This window comes from Gadus macrocephalus, chromosome 14, assembly GCF_031168955.1.
Source record: "Gadus macrocephalus chromosome 14, ASM3116895v1".
In the NCBI taxonomy this organism is placed as follows: Eukaryota; Metazoa; Chordata; class Actinopteri; order Gadiformes; family Gadidae; genus Gadus; species Gadus macrocephalus.
In genome coordinates, this window is record NC_082395.1 from 4,537,523 (window position 1) to 4,554,788 (window position 17,266).

At 48.6% G+C, this 17,266-nt stretch overlaps 1 protein-coding gene across 3 annotated transcripts in view; it reads right to left on the reverse strand.

The window, feature by feature from the left end:
* Window positions 1-70: 70 nt before the first annotated feature.
* The window catches only part of lrrk1 (leucine-rich repeat kinase 1), a 33,764-nt gene continuing 16,568 nt past the window's right edge, over window positions 71-17,266 (reverse strand). Inside the window, exons 8-22 of one of the 3 annotated variants that reach the window (XM_060071036.1) lie at window positions 16,247-16,374; window positions 15,661-15,824; window positions 14,976-15,113; window positions 13,688-13,800; window positions 13,282-13,352; window positions 11,997-12,126; window positions 9,737-9,849; window positions 9,167-9,381; window positions 7,551-7,712; window positions 5,651-5,823; window positions 4,002-4,125; window positions 3,470-3,629; window positions 1,522-1,700; window positions 1,285-1,382; window positions 71-389 (exon numbers count right to left, since the gene is read on the reverse strand). In XM_060071036.1, coding sequence (XP_059927019.1) covers window positions 149-389; window positions 1,285-1,382; window positions 1,522-1,700; window positions 3,470-3,629; window positions 4,002-4,125; window positions 5,651-5,823; window positions 7,551-7,712; window positions 9,167-9,381; window positions 9,737-9,849; window positions 11,997-12,126; window positions 13,282-13,352; window positions 13,688-13,800; window positions 14,976-15,113; window positions 15,661-15,824; window positions 16,247-16,374 — 2,209 coding nt within the window. In that variant the 3' untranslated portion in view covers window positions 71-148. Of the gene's footprint in view, window positions 390-1,284; window positions 1,383-1,521; window positions 1,701-3,469; window positions 3,630-4,001; window positions 4,126-5,650; window positions 5,824-7,550; window positions 7,716-9,166; window positions 9,382-9,736; window positions 9,850-11,996; window positions 12,127-13,281; window positions 13,353-13,687; window positions 13,801-14,975; window positions 15,114-15,660; window positions 15,825-16,246; window positions 16,375-17,266 lie in introns of all 3 variants that reach the window. The other 2 variants (XM_060071037.1, XM_060071035.1) reach the window with 2 other exon arrangements.

Here is a 17,266-nt window from a genome sequence, read left to right on the forward strand (position 1 = left end):
CCCCTTCCCCTTCCCCCTCCCCCTTGTTTTGAAGGGGTAAGGGGAAGGGGTAAGGGGAAGGGGTAAGGGGAAGGGGTAAGGGGTAAAAATGGGATTCAACCCGCTCTACCTCCGGAACTTAGCCGCTGCTCGTCACACTGTTGTTCTACTAGAATATCACGCTTTCTATGGGCGACCGTGAGCTGTGCTCCACCTTGAGGTGCTGCTGTTGCACCACCAGCAGGTCCATCTCCGTCAGGCTGATGAGCATGCGGGCGATGAAGCGCTCCCAGAAGCCGGCGGGCACGAAGCTCATCTTGAAGAGCCGCTGCAGGGTGTTGGTGGTCTGCTGCCGCAGCCCGTGGATGTCCATGGACGGCTTGGAGGGCAGCAGGTGGGGCAGGAGGTAGCTGCAGTGACGTGGAGCCGGGGTGGGGGAGGAGGGGGAGGTGGAGGAGGAGGGGGAGGGGGAGGAGGGGGAGGGGGTGGAGGTGGAGGAGGAAGAGGAGGGGGAGGAGGAGGAGGGGGAGGAGGAGGAGGAGGAGGAGGAGGAGGGGGAGGAGGTGGGGGTGGAGGAGGGGGGGGAGGAGGAGGAGGAGGAGGAGGAGGAGGAGGGGGAGGAGGAGGAGAGGGAGGCGGAGGGGGAGGAGTAGGAGGGGGTGGAGAAGGAGGGGGTAGAGAAGGAGTGGGAGGAGGAGGAGTAGGAGGGGGTGGAGGAGAAGGTTGAGGCAGAAAAGAAGAAGGAGGAGGAGGAGGGGGAGGAGGAGGAAAAGAAGGTGGAGGAAGAGAAGAAGGAGGATGAGAGGGAGGCGGAGGGGGAGGAGGAGGAGGTGGAGGAGGAGGAGGTGGAGGGGGAGGAGGAGGAAGAGAAGAAGGAGGAGGAGGATGAGAGGGAGGGAGAGGAGGAGCAGGATAAGGTGGAGGACGAGGAGGAAGAGGAGGAGGAAGAGGAAGTGGAGGAGAAGGTGGAGGATGAGAGGGAGGAGAAGGTGGAGGAAGGAGAGGAGGAGGAGAAGTAAAAGCAAAGCAGAACAAACAAAGGAACAAGCAAGGGTGGAAACTAAGTCAGTGTGCAAGTAAGTAAATCCAATATATTTATAGAGCAGCTTTCAAGAACAGCAGTCATGAAGAAGTTAACAATAGATGTGAGATAAGAGAAGAACCGAATGAACCACTTTGTACGCATATCTGTTCTTCTCAGAGATCACACTGCTCGATTAAAGGAAGAGGCCTCTAATTGTGGAAAAAAGGCAGATGCCAAGACATACATTCACAAGTGTAGGAAAGTCGTTTGCAATAGTGCACCTGTTGCTGGCCACAGGCAGAGCGATCTCAAACTTGGAAAGGAACTGGAAATACTGCTCCTCAGTCTGCTCCGTGAAGCCTGTTCCAACAAGCAGCATCTGCACAAAGAAAACAGAAAAACAGAAAAAGCAATTTCAACAAACACAAAGAATAAAAAATAGATAAAGATGCTGCTGCCAAAAGAAGGCCGTTATCCCCTGAGCGCTCTCAGGTTTTAGGAGCGAATGCTGTCGTTACCCGGAGGTCTTCGGCACAGATCACGCCGTTCCTGGCCACCGAGCGCGAGGACTTGAGGTGGATTATCCTCTGCAGGCACTCGGACAGCCACACCGGGCACAGGAAGTACAGCGTACACAGGCCGTGGCTGGTGTCCGGGAAGTGCATCAGCGTGCCCGTCTCGATCAGGAACTTGATGGCTGGCCCGCCGGGTAAAGAATGGGACAAGTGAATATTCCAAAGTGACAACCAAATTGGTCAAATGACCTCATGCATTATCTTGCGTCTTTTTAGAAAATAAATGCATTGGTGGACAGATTACCCCATGGATTACTGCCTCTTTCTACTACACAGAGTGGAACAATAGATGAATTGGATGGACACGGCGATAAAATGACCATTTACTATATTTGTGACGTGAATCCAGATTATGAAGGAGCAACATGCCTATAGGTTTGGCTGCGGACACCGGGGAACGAACGAGTGACCCTCTGGCTGTGAGCCACGCCCCCCGGCCACGAGACTATCCAACGCTTGTTTGTGTCACTTTGGCACGATCCAATCAAATTCAGAACCTAGAAGGGAGTCCACACCCTGACTACATTATCCTGCCACTCTGGGATAACTGATGTGATATGGCTGTGGGGATGGGATCACAATGACCACCTCCGTTTCGGTACTTAGGAACCTTGGAATGTTACTCATTATGTTAGTATTAATGGTGTTCGGGTCACTTTTACCTGATTAATCGTGATTGACTTATTCAATTATTGCATTATTGAATACGGGGAAGTTGTTAAACTAACAATTGATAGTGCGTGGCACTTGGTTCTAAGAACATCACACCGTACCGACGGCGATATATTGTTTCCCTTTCTTCTGACAGATGGACAGATGTACTAGAAATTGTGTGTATAAGTGAAAACTGGGTATCATTATTGACTCTGAGTTGGATTTTAAATCACATATCAACAACACAACAAAGATTGCCTTTTTTCTACCTGCCAGAGTCAGACCTAACCTATCCATGGAAGATGCAAAGAAATTATGCCTGCATTTGTATTTTCAAGTTTGGATTACTGCAATGCACTTCTAAATGGTCTACCCCAAAAAAAACAGAAGACTGCAACTTGTTCAAAATGCAGCCACCAGAGTTTTAAAAAAAAAACAGGTTGATAAATCACATCACTCCAGTTCTAGCGTCTCTTCACTGGCTCCCTGTAGCATTGAGGATTGATTTTAACAATTATTTTACTTGTTTTTAAAGCACTACATTGTTTAGCACCCTTGTATTTATCTGACTGCTTGTCCGAATATGACCCAACTTGACCTCTCAGGTCCACTGGTGTCGGCCTGCTTAATGTACCAAAAATGCAGCATTTTGTTTTTATGCACCAATGGTCTGGAACAAACTGCCCCTACAAATAAGAACAGCAACGTCAGTTGATAGTTTTAAGAAGCAGCTCAAGACGCATCACTATGCTGCTGCTTTTAATTGATTCCACCATCTATTTGTTTTATCGTTTTTTCTAGTTGCTATCTCTAATATCTTTTTTTTATGCATTGAACGTGTTTTCATTCATTCATTATTTTTATGGATTCATTTTATCTTTTGCTCTATGCTTTTGCGGGTCTCTTGCCTGTGATGAATGTGTTTTGTTTTGTATTATCTTTATTTTGTGCATGTAAAGCACTCTGAGCTGCATTTGACGTATGAAGGGTACAAATAAAGATTATTATTATTTTATTATAAAACTGCCATTGTGTTTTTAATGCGTGACATGATAAAACAATGTTTTCATCAGCCTAGCCTATGTTATATTTACGTTGTTTCAGGTGGGCAGTAACAGCTCTCTTGTGTCCTCTCAAAATGTTGGAGTCTAGCCAAACAACAACTCCCATGATGCATTGCTGACGAACCAGCACTTTTGTAACAGACAGTGGTGATGGACGAGGGCCCCCTCCCCACCTGACTGCAGGTCCTCGTAGTCTCTGATGTCGCTCTCAGGGTTCTGCTCCATCACCTGGTCCAGCTGGGCGGCCGTGAGGTACTGCACCTCGTCCTCAGAGTCCCGCCTCCTGCTCTCGGCCAGCACCGCCTCCTGCAGGGTCAGGTAGCTCCGGGGGATCTGGGGGGGGGAGGGGCGGGGCCATCGTGATGATGTCAGGGCGTGGGTGGAGCTACTTTACGATGCTTTCTGAATCTCAGGCGAAAAGAAAAAGCCTGAATCTCAGGCTTTTCCAAGTCTTTGTTTCTTTTTTCTTTTTTGCATAATTCAACACTCAATCTTTGGAGTTGGAGTGTTTTTTTTAATCTCTTGGATTGGGATTACTAGAACTGGGATTACTAAAGCAGCATCACATCTTGTTTGACTGATATCATGGCCCCCATCACTTCATGCCTTCATGAAAAGTACCAGATTTACTACAAGTAGGACTTGTAGTTTGTGTTGGGGTGAGGTCTCTTGGTGGTCTTCCTACCGGTTCCAGCAGGGTCTTACCAGTCTGCCCACCAGCCTTTGGCCCCTGGAGGTGGAGGTGCTGTGGTCCTTCATGGAGCAGGCCACCTGGTACAGCAACAACCGCAGCCCCTCCATGCCCTCCAGGCTCTTACAGGACACCTCGCTGTGCACGTGCACGCGCGCAAAGGCACACACACACACACACACACACACACACACACACGTGCACACACGTGCACACACACACACACACACACACACACACACACACACACACACACACACACACACACACACACACACACAACACAGAAACAGATTCACAAACAAAAACACTTTGTTATTCGATTTTCTCCCCTTGAATATCTACATTTTAAACCCAGTGATATTGCTGCGGTGTCTCATTTAATCCCTGCCTTCATTTACATTTACATTCAGGGCATTTAGCAGACGCTTTTATCCAAAGCGACTTACAGTAAGTACATTCGTCAGAAGAAAGAGAAACTACAATATATTGCTGTCGGTACAGTAAAGATTTTCATAGAAACAAGTGCCAAATGCCATAGAAACAAGTGCCAAGCACATTCAGGTAAAACCCAAACAAACAATCACAACATAATTTGCACAAACCGGAAGGGTTGTAAAACGCCAAACCCGGCGTCAACCAGTTTCATTGATGTGATGCCAAGCACTACGCTGAAAGGTACCCTCACACATATCAATGAGAGGTGACTTTTAACAGGCGCCAGAGAGTGTGTAGTGTAGTTTCTAGTGTAGCGTGTGGCGTGTAGCACGTAGCAAGTAACATGTGATACGTTGTAGAGCTGCACGATATTGAAAAAAATCATTGCATTGCAATATTTTGTCACATAATCACAAAAAGAATTGAAAATATGTATCATTGTATAATGATTGTGTGATTTTGTAGCGTTATACAATTGTTATACAGAGCTTTAAGGTGACAAATTATATGGGAAAATGAATTATGATTCATGAGACGTCCAGGGATATGAATATAGCAAGGGTATAGCAAGTAGCATGTAGCGTGTAGGGCATGGCATTATGTATGGCTTAGTGTGTAGGCTCTAGCATGTAGCAGGTAGTGCGCAGCTCATATTGCATAGTGTGCAGGGCAGGGGTCACCGACCTTTTTGAACCTGGGAGCTACTTCATGGGTACTACGAGTCATACGAGGGGCACCCAGTTTGATACACTCTGCTGAAATAACAAATTTGCTCAGTTTGCCTTTAGTTACATATTATTATTAATGATTAATGTTACTCATCTATGTGAAGACACTGATCATGTTAATGATTTCTCACAATAATTATCAACAATGACTTAAAAAAAGGTGGGAAAGAGTTGTTCTGGAATGATGAGTTGTGTTATTTTTAGGACAGGCCTGCGGGCGCCTCATGTGGTCCTAGCGGGCTCCCTAGTGCCCGCGTGCACTGTGTTGGTGGCCCCTGGTGTAGGGAATAGCAAGTAGTATGTAGCAGTAGCGCGTAGCCTGTATCGCGTATTGCGTAGGCCGTAGGGTATAGCATGTAGCATGTAGCAGATAGCGCGTAGTGCGTAGCATTGTGTCTTGCGTAGTGTGTGTAGCATATAGCACGTATCCCGTAGCGGGATACGTGCTATATGCTACACACACTACGCATATGTGAGGGGCAGCGCGCTGTACTGACTGCAGCTGCTTCCAGGTGACGTCGGGGTAGCCGGTGGCACGGGCCCCAGAGGGCGAGCGGCAGAGGGCCAGGATGTAGGCCCGCAGCGTGGCCACGCGCTCCGTGCGGAACTTGGAGTCGATGAGGTCCAGGTGGGTGCCCACCACCACCACCGCCGAGTTGGGGGCGCGCGCCTGAGAGGGGTGGGGGGGGACACACACAGGTGGGCACGGGCGTCACTAACACACGCAAACACACACACACACACACACACACACACACACACGTTTTATACATGGAAACAAAGTCTATTAGGGTGGGGGAAACTGGTTCATGGGGTGGTTTGGATTTTTTGCCTCCACTTGCAGCGCTAGGTGGACCCAAAATGAGCAGCCAGAAACAACAATGGGATCTTATTAAAAACATTAGTAGTTCCCTCCTACAGAGGGCGCTATAGTTTATTCGCCCATCGTTAATTATTTTCAGACACTTTCATGTAAAAACATCGGTGGACACTTACGACCTGTAGAACCCCAAAATTAAACCAAGCAAGAAATATAATTGCACAAAATAAATCGAAATATCGTTCTGCTAATTTTACCGCACCTAATACATATTGTATCTCCGCTTAAAAATCGTTGGAATAGCGTAGCCTCCCAGTTGATTCCCGTGTCTTAATTCTAAGCCCTTGCTCAGTGGGTTTCATCATCAACAGGTTCAGCTCTCTTGGAAAATAAGTGCTCAGGACACGTAAATAAAACCAAATACGAAGCAAAAAAATCATCTCATCCGTGAGTGGATTCATTCTAACCATGGGCGGCCCCAGTGGGAATTGAACCCCTACCCCTTGGTAGCCTTGATCTTCCGGTTGACTAGAGACGGTCAAGATTATGTCCCCCATAGGTAGACAGAAAGATGGACAGGATATAGAGATACATATAGACAGCGATACCTCCTTATTGTCATCCTATTCATATAATGGACCATCATCTAAGACCATGCATTGGCTAGTCCAGTCAATAAGCTACATTAAGCTATTACTTTAGGTAATGGCTGACTAAATGAGACGTTTCTATGCGCGGTGAATAAGTTCCACCTCTGCCTTTAGCTGGTTGTGAGCTCACATCCTCTGTGAGGGGTTGAGGAGTGTGGGATAGACATTCTTTCCGAAGTAACTCCTTCTTTGGGTCACTCCTCTTCCACTCCCCTGGAAATACAAATGACGGCTAATTTGGCGCTAAGGGCAACACTCAGACTCCCTTGAGCCTCACACACATACACACACCGACACCCACACGCGCACACACAGACAGACACACACGTGCACACATCCACACAGACAGACACACGCACACGGCGTTTCCTGAGCCACTATTCCAGTAGCTGAAACAACAGTGAGAGGGTGCTCGACTTCCTTCCTGAGTCTGAATACACCCAACTGAGAAACCGCCAGACGTCACCGCCACGCCCGGTCGCCAGCCACCCCGTCCCTTTAAGGGTGGGGCTCCATCTCGCCCCGATGACATCATGCGGTGAGAAAGGGCGGGGCTCTGTCTCACCCCTACCTCATGAAGGTGAACACGCAAGATTTAGTTGGGGGGAGAGGGGGTTATGTGTGTGTGTGTGTGTGTGTGTGTGTGTGTGTGTGTGTGTGTGTGTGTGTGTGTGTGTGTGTGTGTGTGTGTGTGTGTGTGTGTGTAAATGTGTGTGTGTCTGTAGATGTGTGTATAAATGTGCGGGTGCATAAATCTGTGGGTGTAAATGTGTAAATCTGTGTGTGTGTGCGTAAATGTGCATGTGAGCACGTGCGTGGGTGCACGCGGGCGTGCGTGTCTGTGTACCACAACGTGTGTGTGTGTGTGTGTGTGTGTGTGTGTGTGTGTGTGTGTGTGCGTGTGTGTGCGTGTGTGTGCGCGTCTACCTCTATGTTGAGCAGCCAGGCCTGCAGGCTGGCCACAGCCTCCTCCCCCAGCACCAGGTTCCAGAGCACCACGTAGAGGGCCTTGTCCGTGAAGAAGCACTGGTTGACGGTGGACATGCTGGCAGGGCCCCCCAGGTCCCACACGTTGAACAGCATCGACTCCTTCTGTCCACACCGCAACATAGACCGCATTCATGAAGCGCTTTACAATATCGCCTGACATTCACCCATTCACGGACACATTTACACACCGACGCCGGAGTCAACCTTGCAAGGCGACAGCCTGCTCGTTGGGAGCAGTTAAGGTTAGGTGCCTTGCTCAGGGACACCTCGACACTCCGGGGAGCCGTGGATCGAACCAGCAACCTTGCGTATACCAGCCAACCCGCTCTACCTCCTGAGCTGCCGTCGCCCCAGCAACAACACCTGCCATAGCTCCTCACCATGTTTAATATTCATTCATTCAGATGGGGGTCACGATTTCATTTTGGGTTATTGGAACTGTATCATTCATCCCACTTCGATTGAAAAGCTACAATGCACTTTTTGACGTGTGAAATGTGCCCCTCGAACACATTCGGTACGGTAAACGCCAACTCAAAGGTTACACAGCAGGTTAATTGCTCAGACTCTGCCGCAGCGTAGATAAATCGCACGTCTAATCTCAAAAGGCGAGCCTGACTTTCTGCCGGTGGGCGGGGCTGCAGAGGGCAGGGAGAGGGACGGGAGCAGAGTGATTTTTATTTAACATTTAGCCCGGAGCTAGCTTGAAATCGCAAATCCTGCATATTGCACCTTGAAGTGCCCACAAAGGTTATTACATTTCAAACGTGCCTGTGAAGATTCAATTTGGTTAGGATGATCACGTCCGCGAACCCCAGCAGTGCAGGGGAAACGCCAGATGTGTGCCGTAGCATCACCAAGGAGACGGAGGTTAGCGAGCCGAAGTGAAGGTTAAACTCGCAGCGCGCTCTTTGCCAGTGGTCCCTGGCGGGTTTTCCATCCCTCTCTTTTTCTGACTCACAGAGGACAGGAAATGGATTCCTAGCCCATGCTGGGAAGATGAGTCACGACTTAAAATTCTCTCGGATCAGTGGGTGAGTCCGGCCGGAGCAGTACGAACCACCCGGAGACCCGTCAAGCTGAATCAGTTCTGTCTACTATCACACACCCTCCGTGACCCTGGCTGCTGCACTGGGGGCCCAGGAAGGCCCCCACACAGTGACTCACCTGTCTGAGGTAGTGTCATTCTAGGACCCTCCACATTGGTTGTGCAGTAAAACGACCAAACCCTTTTTAACATTAGCATGTTAAAAAATTCAGAGATTGAACATGAATATTGTTCTATGATACAGTATCTCCACTTTACAGTCTTCAAACCCACTAATGATATAATAATCATGTAATTAACAATCAAAAACACTAATGAACAGGCACGCATAAATAAAACGGAGAATATCCCACACCCCTCTCGGTCCCTTGTTGCGGCGGCCCTGTCACGGCGCGCGACCCACAACTTGAGAACCACCAACACCAAAACCACCACCGCAGCTACCTTCACCACCCTCCCCGGTCCATCCACTGCGTCAGATGTCAGGGTCACCCCGGCCACTCACCGGGTTCCTGCAGCCGCCCGGCTTGTCCAGCTCCCAGGTGGAGGTGGAGATGCTGCAGTCGGTGGTGCTGAAGGCGGAGGTGCGGCCCGCGTTCAGGGCCTCCAGCAGGGCCGTCTTGCCCTGCCGTGGGGGCCCCACCAGCAGCATCTTCAGCAGCTTGCAGGGCTCCGCCTTGCGCAGGTGAGCGCGCAGGTAGGCCAGGATGGAGGCAGCGCCTGGGACGGCCGGGAGCACAGAGACGGGAGGTCGGAACGTGGGGAGGCAGGATCCCGTGGGAAAAGTGTCGGCCAATACTGATATTCTTAATCTGGCCAAGTGTTAGGTACTTCTTGGCTGTTATGCAAGCATATCATTACTAGGGAGGGACAGAGGTCCTCATGTTAACACATTAGGCCTTGAGTGCCTGATAAAGTGTCTGCTTTTACAAGTTGCGAAATCCAATCGAGATGACTGTTGCACAAACGCACACTGTACACTACCCATACTGTTGTGTACTACCCCCATCCCGCCGTCGTTTCGTTTCCCTCCCCTGGGGGCCGGCGGAGCTTGTAAAAGACACTGGTGGGGTACCTTCCTTCCGGACCTCTTGCGGTACGTTGGTGATGTTCAGGTCCTCCACGTCCAGCTGCCACAGGTTAGACAGCTGACCCAGCTCCACAGGGAGCTCGCGGATCAGCAGATTGCTGACGGGGGAAACAAGAGAACAACCGTACGAATCACTAATGAAGCCCACCGCTGGGATCCCCAGGTGGCTCGCGGCGTTTCGACGGTTCACATGTGTTTGTGATTTACATATCACCCACCACCGCGAAGGTCACGGTAAGCTGTTGATGCTGATGTGGAGGCTTTTGAACCCGGGCTAAATTGCGTAAGCAGGGGACCTCAGCAGTGTTCCCGGTAAGATCGCAAAACAATTGAAGGCAACGGGCCACTTGTTGCCAGGGGAGAAAGCTTGGGTATTAGGCAATGGGATTTGGATAGGAGCGGTGAAATGGGAAACCAAAATGTTTTTGTCATGTTTATTGGTGTGTTGCATAATAATGTCATACACAATGTGTTGGGTGAGAGTTGATTTTGCCTGCTATTTGCAATTGAAATAGAAAATACCTATGGGGCCTTGGGTTTTCACAATGGAGTAAGCATATTTTAACGGTAGGATTAACGTGGGCCAATGGGCTCTGTTCAGTTCAAAAGCAAATCCCGAGCTCCGTATCAATTCAGATATAACACACAAAGCATTTTGTTAATAAATGTTCAGGTCATTCGTGTCCTGCGGTTCATTTATTCCCAGGTTTGCACCATTAATGTTTTGCTAGGTGAGAGTTGTGTGCTGGTGGCTGGTTCTGCTGACAGGTTGCGTTTAATGGCCTCGGATTAAGAGGTGTGGGCTTGAATGCGTGAGAGCGCGTTTCGATTAGCATATTCATAGATTCATGCTTCATCCGTGCCGCTAAATTATTCACTGTGGACCATTGGGGGGTGTCAGAACGGGGCGCACAGTAAAGGGACATCTAGATCCATCTACCGTCGCGCCTCTCCTGGTGCCTGCTGGGGAAATATCTTGCCTAACCATGCCCGTCGTTTAAACCGTCCTGCTGGGATCAGTGTGACCAGTCACCACAGGGGACGCTGGTTAGTGCAGGGGAGTGAGAGGCTGGGCTAAGGGTCTCGTTCTCTCTCGGTCTCTCTCTCTCTCTCTCTCTCTCTCTCTCTCTCTCTCTCTCTCTCTCTCTCTCTCTCTCTCTCGCTCTCTCTCTCTCTCACTCTCCCCCTCTCTCTCTCTCTCTCTCTCTCTCTCTCTCTCCCCCTCTCTCTCTTGCTCTCTCTCGCTCACTCTCCCTCTCTTTCCCTCTCCCTTGCTCACTCTCCCTCTCTCTCGCCCCCTCGCTATATCCCCTCTCCCACCCCCTCTCTCCTCCGCTCTCTCTCTCCCCGCCTCTCTCTCCACCTAGCATTCTCTCTCACTCTCTCCCCCTCTCTCTCTCCCCCTCTCTCCTCTGCACTCTCTCTCCCCGCCCCTCTCTCTCCCTCTCCCTCTGTCTCCCTCTGTCTCCCTCTGTCTCCCTCTGTCTCCATCTCTCTCCCCGCCTCTCTCTCCACCTCGCATTCTCTCACTCTCTCCCCCTCTCTCTCTCCCCCCCTCTCTCCTCCGCACTCTCTCTCCCCGCCCCTCTCTCTCCCTCTGTCTCCCTCTGTCTCCCTCTGTCTCCCTCTCTCTCCACTCTCTCTCCCTCATTACATAGGGGGCTCTATCGACAGCGCGAGGATCGGCGCCTGCTGCATTACGAGGTGCTGCGGCGGTAATCCATACAGCCTCGTGAATTAATTGAAAAACGATGGAGGACACATGGAGCTGATCAATGGGCTGGTGGGATTCAAACAGATCAACGACACCACAGAAAGCCGTCTACACAAGCTCATGCAGTCATGGCAAAACCCTTAACCAAGATCAATGGCTTCATGCGGTGCGAGAAACCGAAGGACTGCATCCGATGGACGTGTGTCTCAGATGGCTTGCTGCATACTGACACAGCACAGCGCAGACCTGGACACTTTGAACTTGCAGTGTCAGAAACGCAAACGGATGATTGGCAATGTGAGCGGGGCAATGTTCCTAGCGTTTTTTTGCTGAATATTCAAAAGACGCTTACAGTGAGTGTAGATAAATGTAATGTTGAGAGAGGCAGAGGGGGCTCAGGTTAGGGTGACTGGCTCAGTGATGCCTACAGGTAGGCCGTAATGTTGAGGAGCAGGTAGGGGTTCAGGCTAGGGCAACTTGCACACTGATGCCTACGGGTAGACCGTAGACCTGGAGGGCTCCGGGACTCACTTGGAGAGGTAGAGCTCAGAGAGGTTCACCAGACCGCAGAGGGACCCCGGGACGCACTCCAGATGGTTGTCGTTCAGGAAGAGCACTTCCAGAGAGTCCCTGAGGATGGAGGGGAACTCGATGGCACACACTGCCAGGAGAACAGCAAGGGGGGAGAGTAAGCAGATGAGAACACACATACACACACACATGCACGCACACACAGATGTGCACTCACGTGCGCACACACTAGGCAAGGCAAGGCAAGGCAACTTTATTTATATAGCACTTTTCATACACAAGGCAGACTCAAAGTGCTTCACATATAAACATTGTCATACAATAAAATAAAATAATAGATATTTAGCTGAAAGCTAAAGCAAACATAAAATAGAGTATTAAAATAGAAAATAAAGGCAAAGTTAAATGTATTTAAGATTTAGCAGAAAGCTATAGCAAACATAAAAGTCTTCAGTCTTGTTTTAAAGGTGCTCAGAGTTGGGGCAAGTCTTAAATAGCCTTACACTAGCCTGCATGCACACACAAACACACACACAAAAAGACAACCATGTAGAGTCAGTGATGGGCATTGTATGATACACACACACACACGCACACAAATGGACAGACACACACACACACACACACACACACACACACACACACACACACACACACACACACACACACACACACACACACACACACACACACACACACACACACACACACACACACACACAATGTCACGCATGTGGAGTCAGTGATGGACAGTGGATGATGTTCAGCGTACCGTGTGAGTGTCAATCTGTTCATCCTCCAAAAGAATGTTACCATGGTGATATGGGATGGTGAAGGCAGCATAGCTATGGCCTGTTGCCAACATATTTGGACCCGATTTCTTTCAATATTAGTTGTCCTTGTATCAAAGAGATTGAAAAATCTGCCTGTCATAAACAGACACATGGGACGACTAATCTGAAAATTGTGTAACTTTTACTGTTATGCAATAAAGATGAGCTTCTTCCAAGAACATCTCAGCAAGTCACTTGTGATCTGTATTGTTTTAAGCTCTTGTGGTGAATTGCAAACACACTTGGTGGAGATGTACCGTGATGTAACAATCATGCCCTTGCACTCTTTTTCAAATAATACTGCAAATAAAGGAGAAGCGACGAGCTCTTCTCTGTCTGCACGCTGTCCGGATTCAGAAGCTTGGATGGATCCCAGCCTCGCTCTGACTGTGGACGAAACGCTGCTAAACGACAACGTGCTGCTGAGTCAGAGGAGGGAAAGCTGTCGGCACCTGGGTCTGGGTCTCTCTTGCTCCAGGTGGTCAGGAACCCCCGTCTCCTGGTTTTAGGTACCTCGTCCGTTCTAGAGGACAGGACATCGGCGTCAGCGTGATACGTTGGAGACAGGGTTATTATTACACCTCAAACCCGTCATTCAGCATTCATTCAGCGTTTGCTCCAGAGTTGAAGGCAATTCTCCAGGGACTAATCCATGTCGGTTTATACCTGTAAGCTGTCAAATATTTGCACGCGCGTGTGTGCGTGTGAGCGTCTCTGTGTGTCTGTGGCTGTGTCTGTGTCTGTGCGCGTGTGTGTGCGTGTGTGTGTGTGTGTGAGTGTACGTGTGTCATAAATAGCTCTTCTTCTTCCCCCAGATATGAAGGTGACACCCAGAGGATCGAGAGGGAGGAGACCTACTTCCCCAGCTGGTTCCTGGACAGGTCCAGAGTCTTGAGCTTGGAGCACTTCCATTTATTGGGTGCCGGCAGCGTGGAGATCTGATTCCCGGCCAGCCGCAGAGAGACCAACGCCTGGTGCAGGGGAGAGGGGGGAAGTGAGGGGAGGGGAGAAAATCTATTCGTTCTACCTAGAATCCTCCAGTCGTCTAATAGTAATTGGCATTTTCCGTGTTATCCAAGATTGAACATTTGCAAATGGTACCCCCTGAAAATGTATGTGAGGTCACGGCTAGTTTTATTAACTGTTAATTGACTCTTAAATCAATGAGCAGCGCTTTGTAAAACGTACTGGAAATGACTATAACAGTGATTCCCCCCGCCAGGAAAAGGGTAATGACATGATTTAATTATCATGGAAGATAATGACACAAAATGTGATTATTCCGAATCACCTCAAGTCTAAGGATACTGTCAGTATTTTACATCAAATACTACATTTGAGATGCATGTACAGTGACAGTAAAATAATCAAAATAAATATTTAAATCAATAGTCATGTGAAAACGTAGTTTAAAGCAAATATGTTGACAGAATTCTTAGGGTTTTCCACTACCAAAAAACAATTTCTCAATGTGATAATAAATAAGGCAAAGACATCTTGTGTTTGCATCATGTACGTTTCTTGCTTTCTTTAAATACTAAGATACTAACTACCAGAGCCATTCAGAGAGAATAGATCTAAATAGCTCTACTAACTACATACTAACTAAGAACTAGAAAGTGAAGTTAAATTACTAAGCCATGACAGCACTGCAGTGCCACTTTGTGGTGTACTAAGGAATTGCATGTGAATGCTAATGTGTACGGACATACCGGTATATAAATTCCTGTGCATATTTCAAGCAATTAACTAAGACTCTGGTCCGGAACAAGCCATGAAGATATATGGGGAACTCATATTGCATACATTTCACACTTACTTTTAATTACACTAATAATAAAACTAATTTTATAAAGATTGTATCAGCTTTTTAGCTACAGATTTGACATAATATCCTGGTTTGATGTTTAATATCCTCTTTATGATCGACCACACACACACACACACACACACACACACACACACACACACACACACACACACACACACACACACACACACACACACACACACACACACACACACACACACACACACACACACACACACAAACACACACACACACTCACCCTCAGAAACCCACAAGATAAAGCCTGCTATTTAAATGACATTATTATTATTATTATTATGATTATTAACCATATACCTCCAGCTCGAATATGTAGGGCGGCAGTCCCTTCAGCTGGTTGTCGGTGAAGTCTACCTCCTGGAGCCTCGACCTCCAGAAGATGGAGATAGTGTCGGGGAGACCCTCGATGGAGTTGGAAGAGGCTTTGCATATTTTCTACGAGATGAGGGACACACACGTCATGGTTTGTCGGCGCACGGGCGCTTCTTCACATCATTAACACTGCAGCGCTATGATTTTTAATCCTGTTGCCAAACGGTTCTGTAAACACGAGCCCTTTATGGAAATGGGCCGTGTGCTCGAGCAATTTAGACACTGAGAGTAGATGTGTTGGGATTCAGAGTGAGCTATTTGCATCTCTGTGATCATAAGGGGTCTGGAACAACAAGGCAACCCGCTAGGGAGAACCATTTTCTGCACATTAAACTGTAAAGGAGGGAATGGCATCAGAATAGGTTTGTTTGCGCACCACCCTCCCTGAGTCACTTCCTCCGTGTGAACCGACTACAAGCAGTGTCCAATTAAACTAAGTACTTTTCTCGCGTCAATGTGTGTCCTTAGTACGAGCATCCAGGTTTTTGTGGTGGAAAACAAAACCATAAATCACATCTCGTAGCGGGACGGGTCGCGCCTTACAGCTCCCGCATCGTAATGAAGAGGAGCAGCTAAACGCTAGCAGATGGCCCGGGCTGGGCCCCCTTACCAGCGGGCAGGCCCAAGGGTCAGGGAAGCAGTCCAGTCGGTTGCGGGACACGTTGAGGAGGCTCAGGGACTTGAGGCAGTGCAGGACGGCCGTGGGCAGGCGCACCAGAGCGTTATCCGACACGTCCAGGTCCTGAAGGCTCCTCAGGCCGATCCAGTTGGTGTCTGACACGCACAGAGGCACAGAGAGATATGGGGATGAGATAAGGCCCGTTTCTTGCTGGATCAATCTGTTCAATTATGAATACAGTACATTAAGGGGGGTGGGGGGCTTCAAAGAAGAAGGGGAGAGGACTGGGAATTTTGAAATACATTATATTACATAATAATGAATAAATAATGCAATTTAAAATGAACGTGGGCGAGAACGTTTCATTCTGTGCCCATTGTTCCTTCTCTATGTTCCACTGGCTAATTCCTTTAGAGGCCCCACTTGCTTATTCAATACATTTATCAAAGCATCCATGCTGTACATATGGGATCCGATGGTATCTATCAGAGCTGTGCTGAAGCTAAAGAGTCATGCTGTTTATACAACATTCTGATAGAGGAAACACCCTAAGTGTGTGCTGAGACCCAGGGCTTACCGGCGGGGATGTGGAACAGGGACGTGAGCTGGTTCTTGGCCGCGCAGAGCCGCTGGAGCTGGCCCAGGTGGAGCAGCCCAGAGGGCAAGGCGCTCAGCTGGTTCTGAGAGAGGTTCAGCTCTCGTAGACTGGTGGAGAGACAGAGGAAGAGACAGACAGAGACCCAGACAGAGACAGAGACAGAGACAGAGACAGAGACAGAGACAGAGACCCAGACAGATACAGAGATAGAGACAGATACAGAGACAGAGACAGAGACAGAGACGGAGACAGAGAGAAACAGAGAGAGACAGAGACAGAGGAAGAGACCCAGAAAGAGACAGAGAAGGAGACAGAGACGGAGACCCAGACAGAGACAGAGACAGTGACAGAGACAGAGACAGATACAGAGACAGATACAGAGACAGAGACAGAGACCCAGACAGAGACAGAGAGAAACAGACAGATACAGAGACAGAGAAGGAGACAGAGAGAAACAGATAGAGACAGACAGAGAAAGAGAAGACACAGAGACAGAGACAGAGAGAAACAGATAGAGACAGAGAGAAACAGAGACCCAGACAGAGACAGAGACAGAGACAGAAACAGAGAAGGAGACAGAGAGAAACAGACAGACAAAGAGACAGAAAGAAAGGCAGAGAAATAAAGAGAAAGAGATAGATAGAGTAAGAGGGAGAGAAGGGAGTAAAGGGGAGAAAAACAGGGAGAGAAAGAGAGAAAGAGGGGAAGGACACAGAGAGAGAGAGAGAGAGTATCAATATGAGGGAGAGTTTATCAAAACACTAAGAAAGAAGAAAATCTGTAAGTGGCCGACAATGCAGAGCGACGTCATTTTGGTCCTATTCCTACTTCTAGGAGTTATCCTAGAACATTCCTAAATCCTAAGACCCCTCATAACTGAGAACAGAGCTGCAGAGGACTTCTATCACTTAGGGGTTGCCAGAAAGAAGCTGCATTAAAGCAACGCATCAGTTTTTAGATTGCGTCAAGATTTTGACATAACTCAGAGATACTACATTA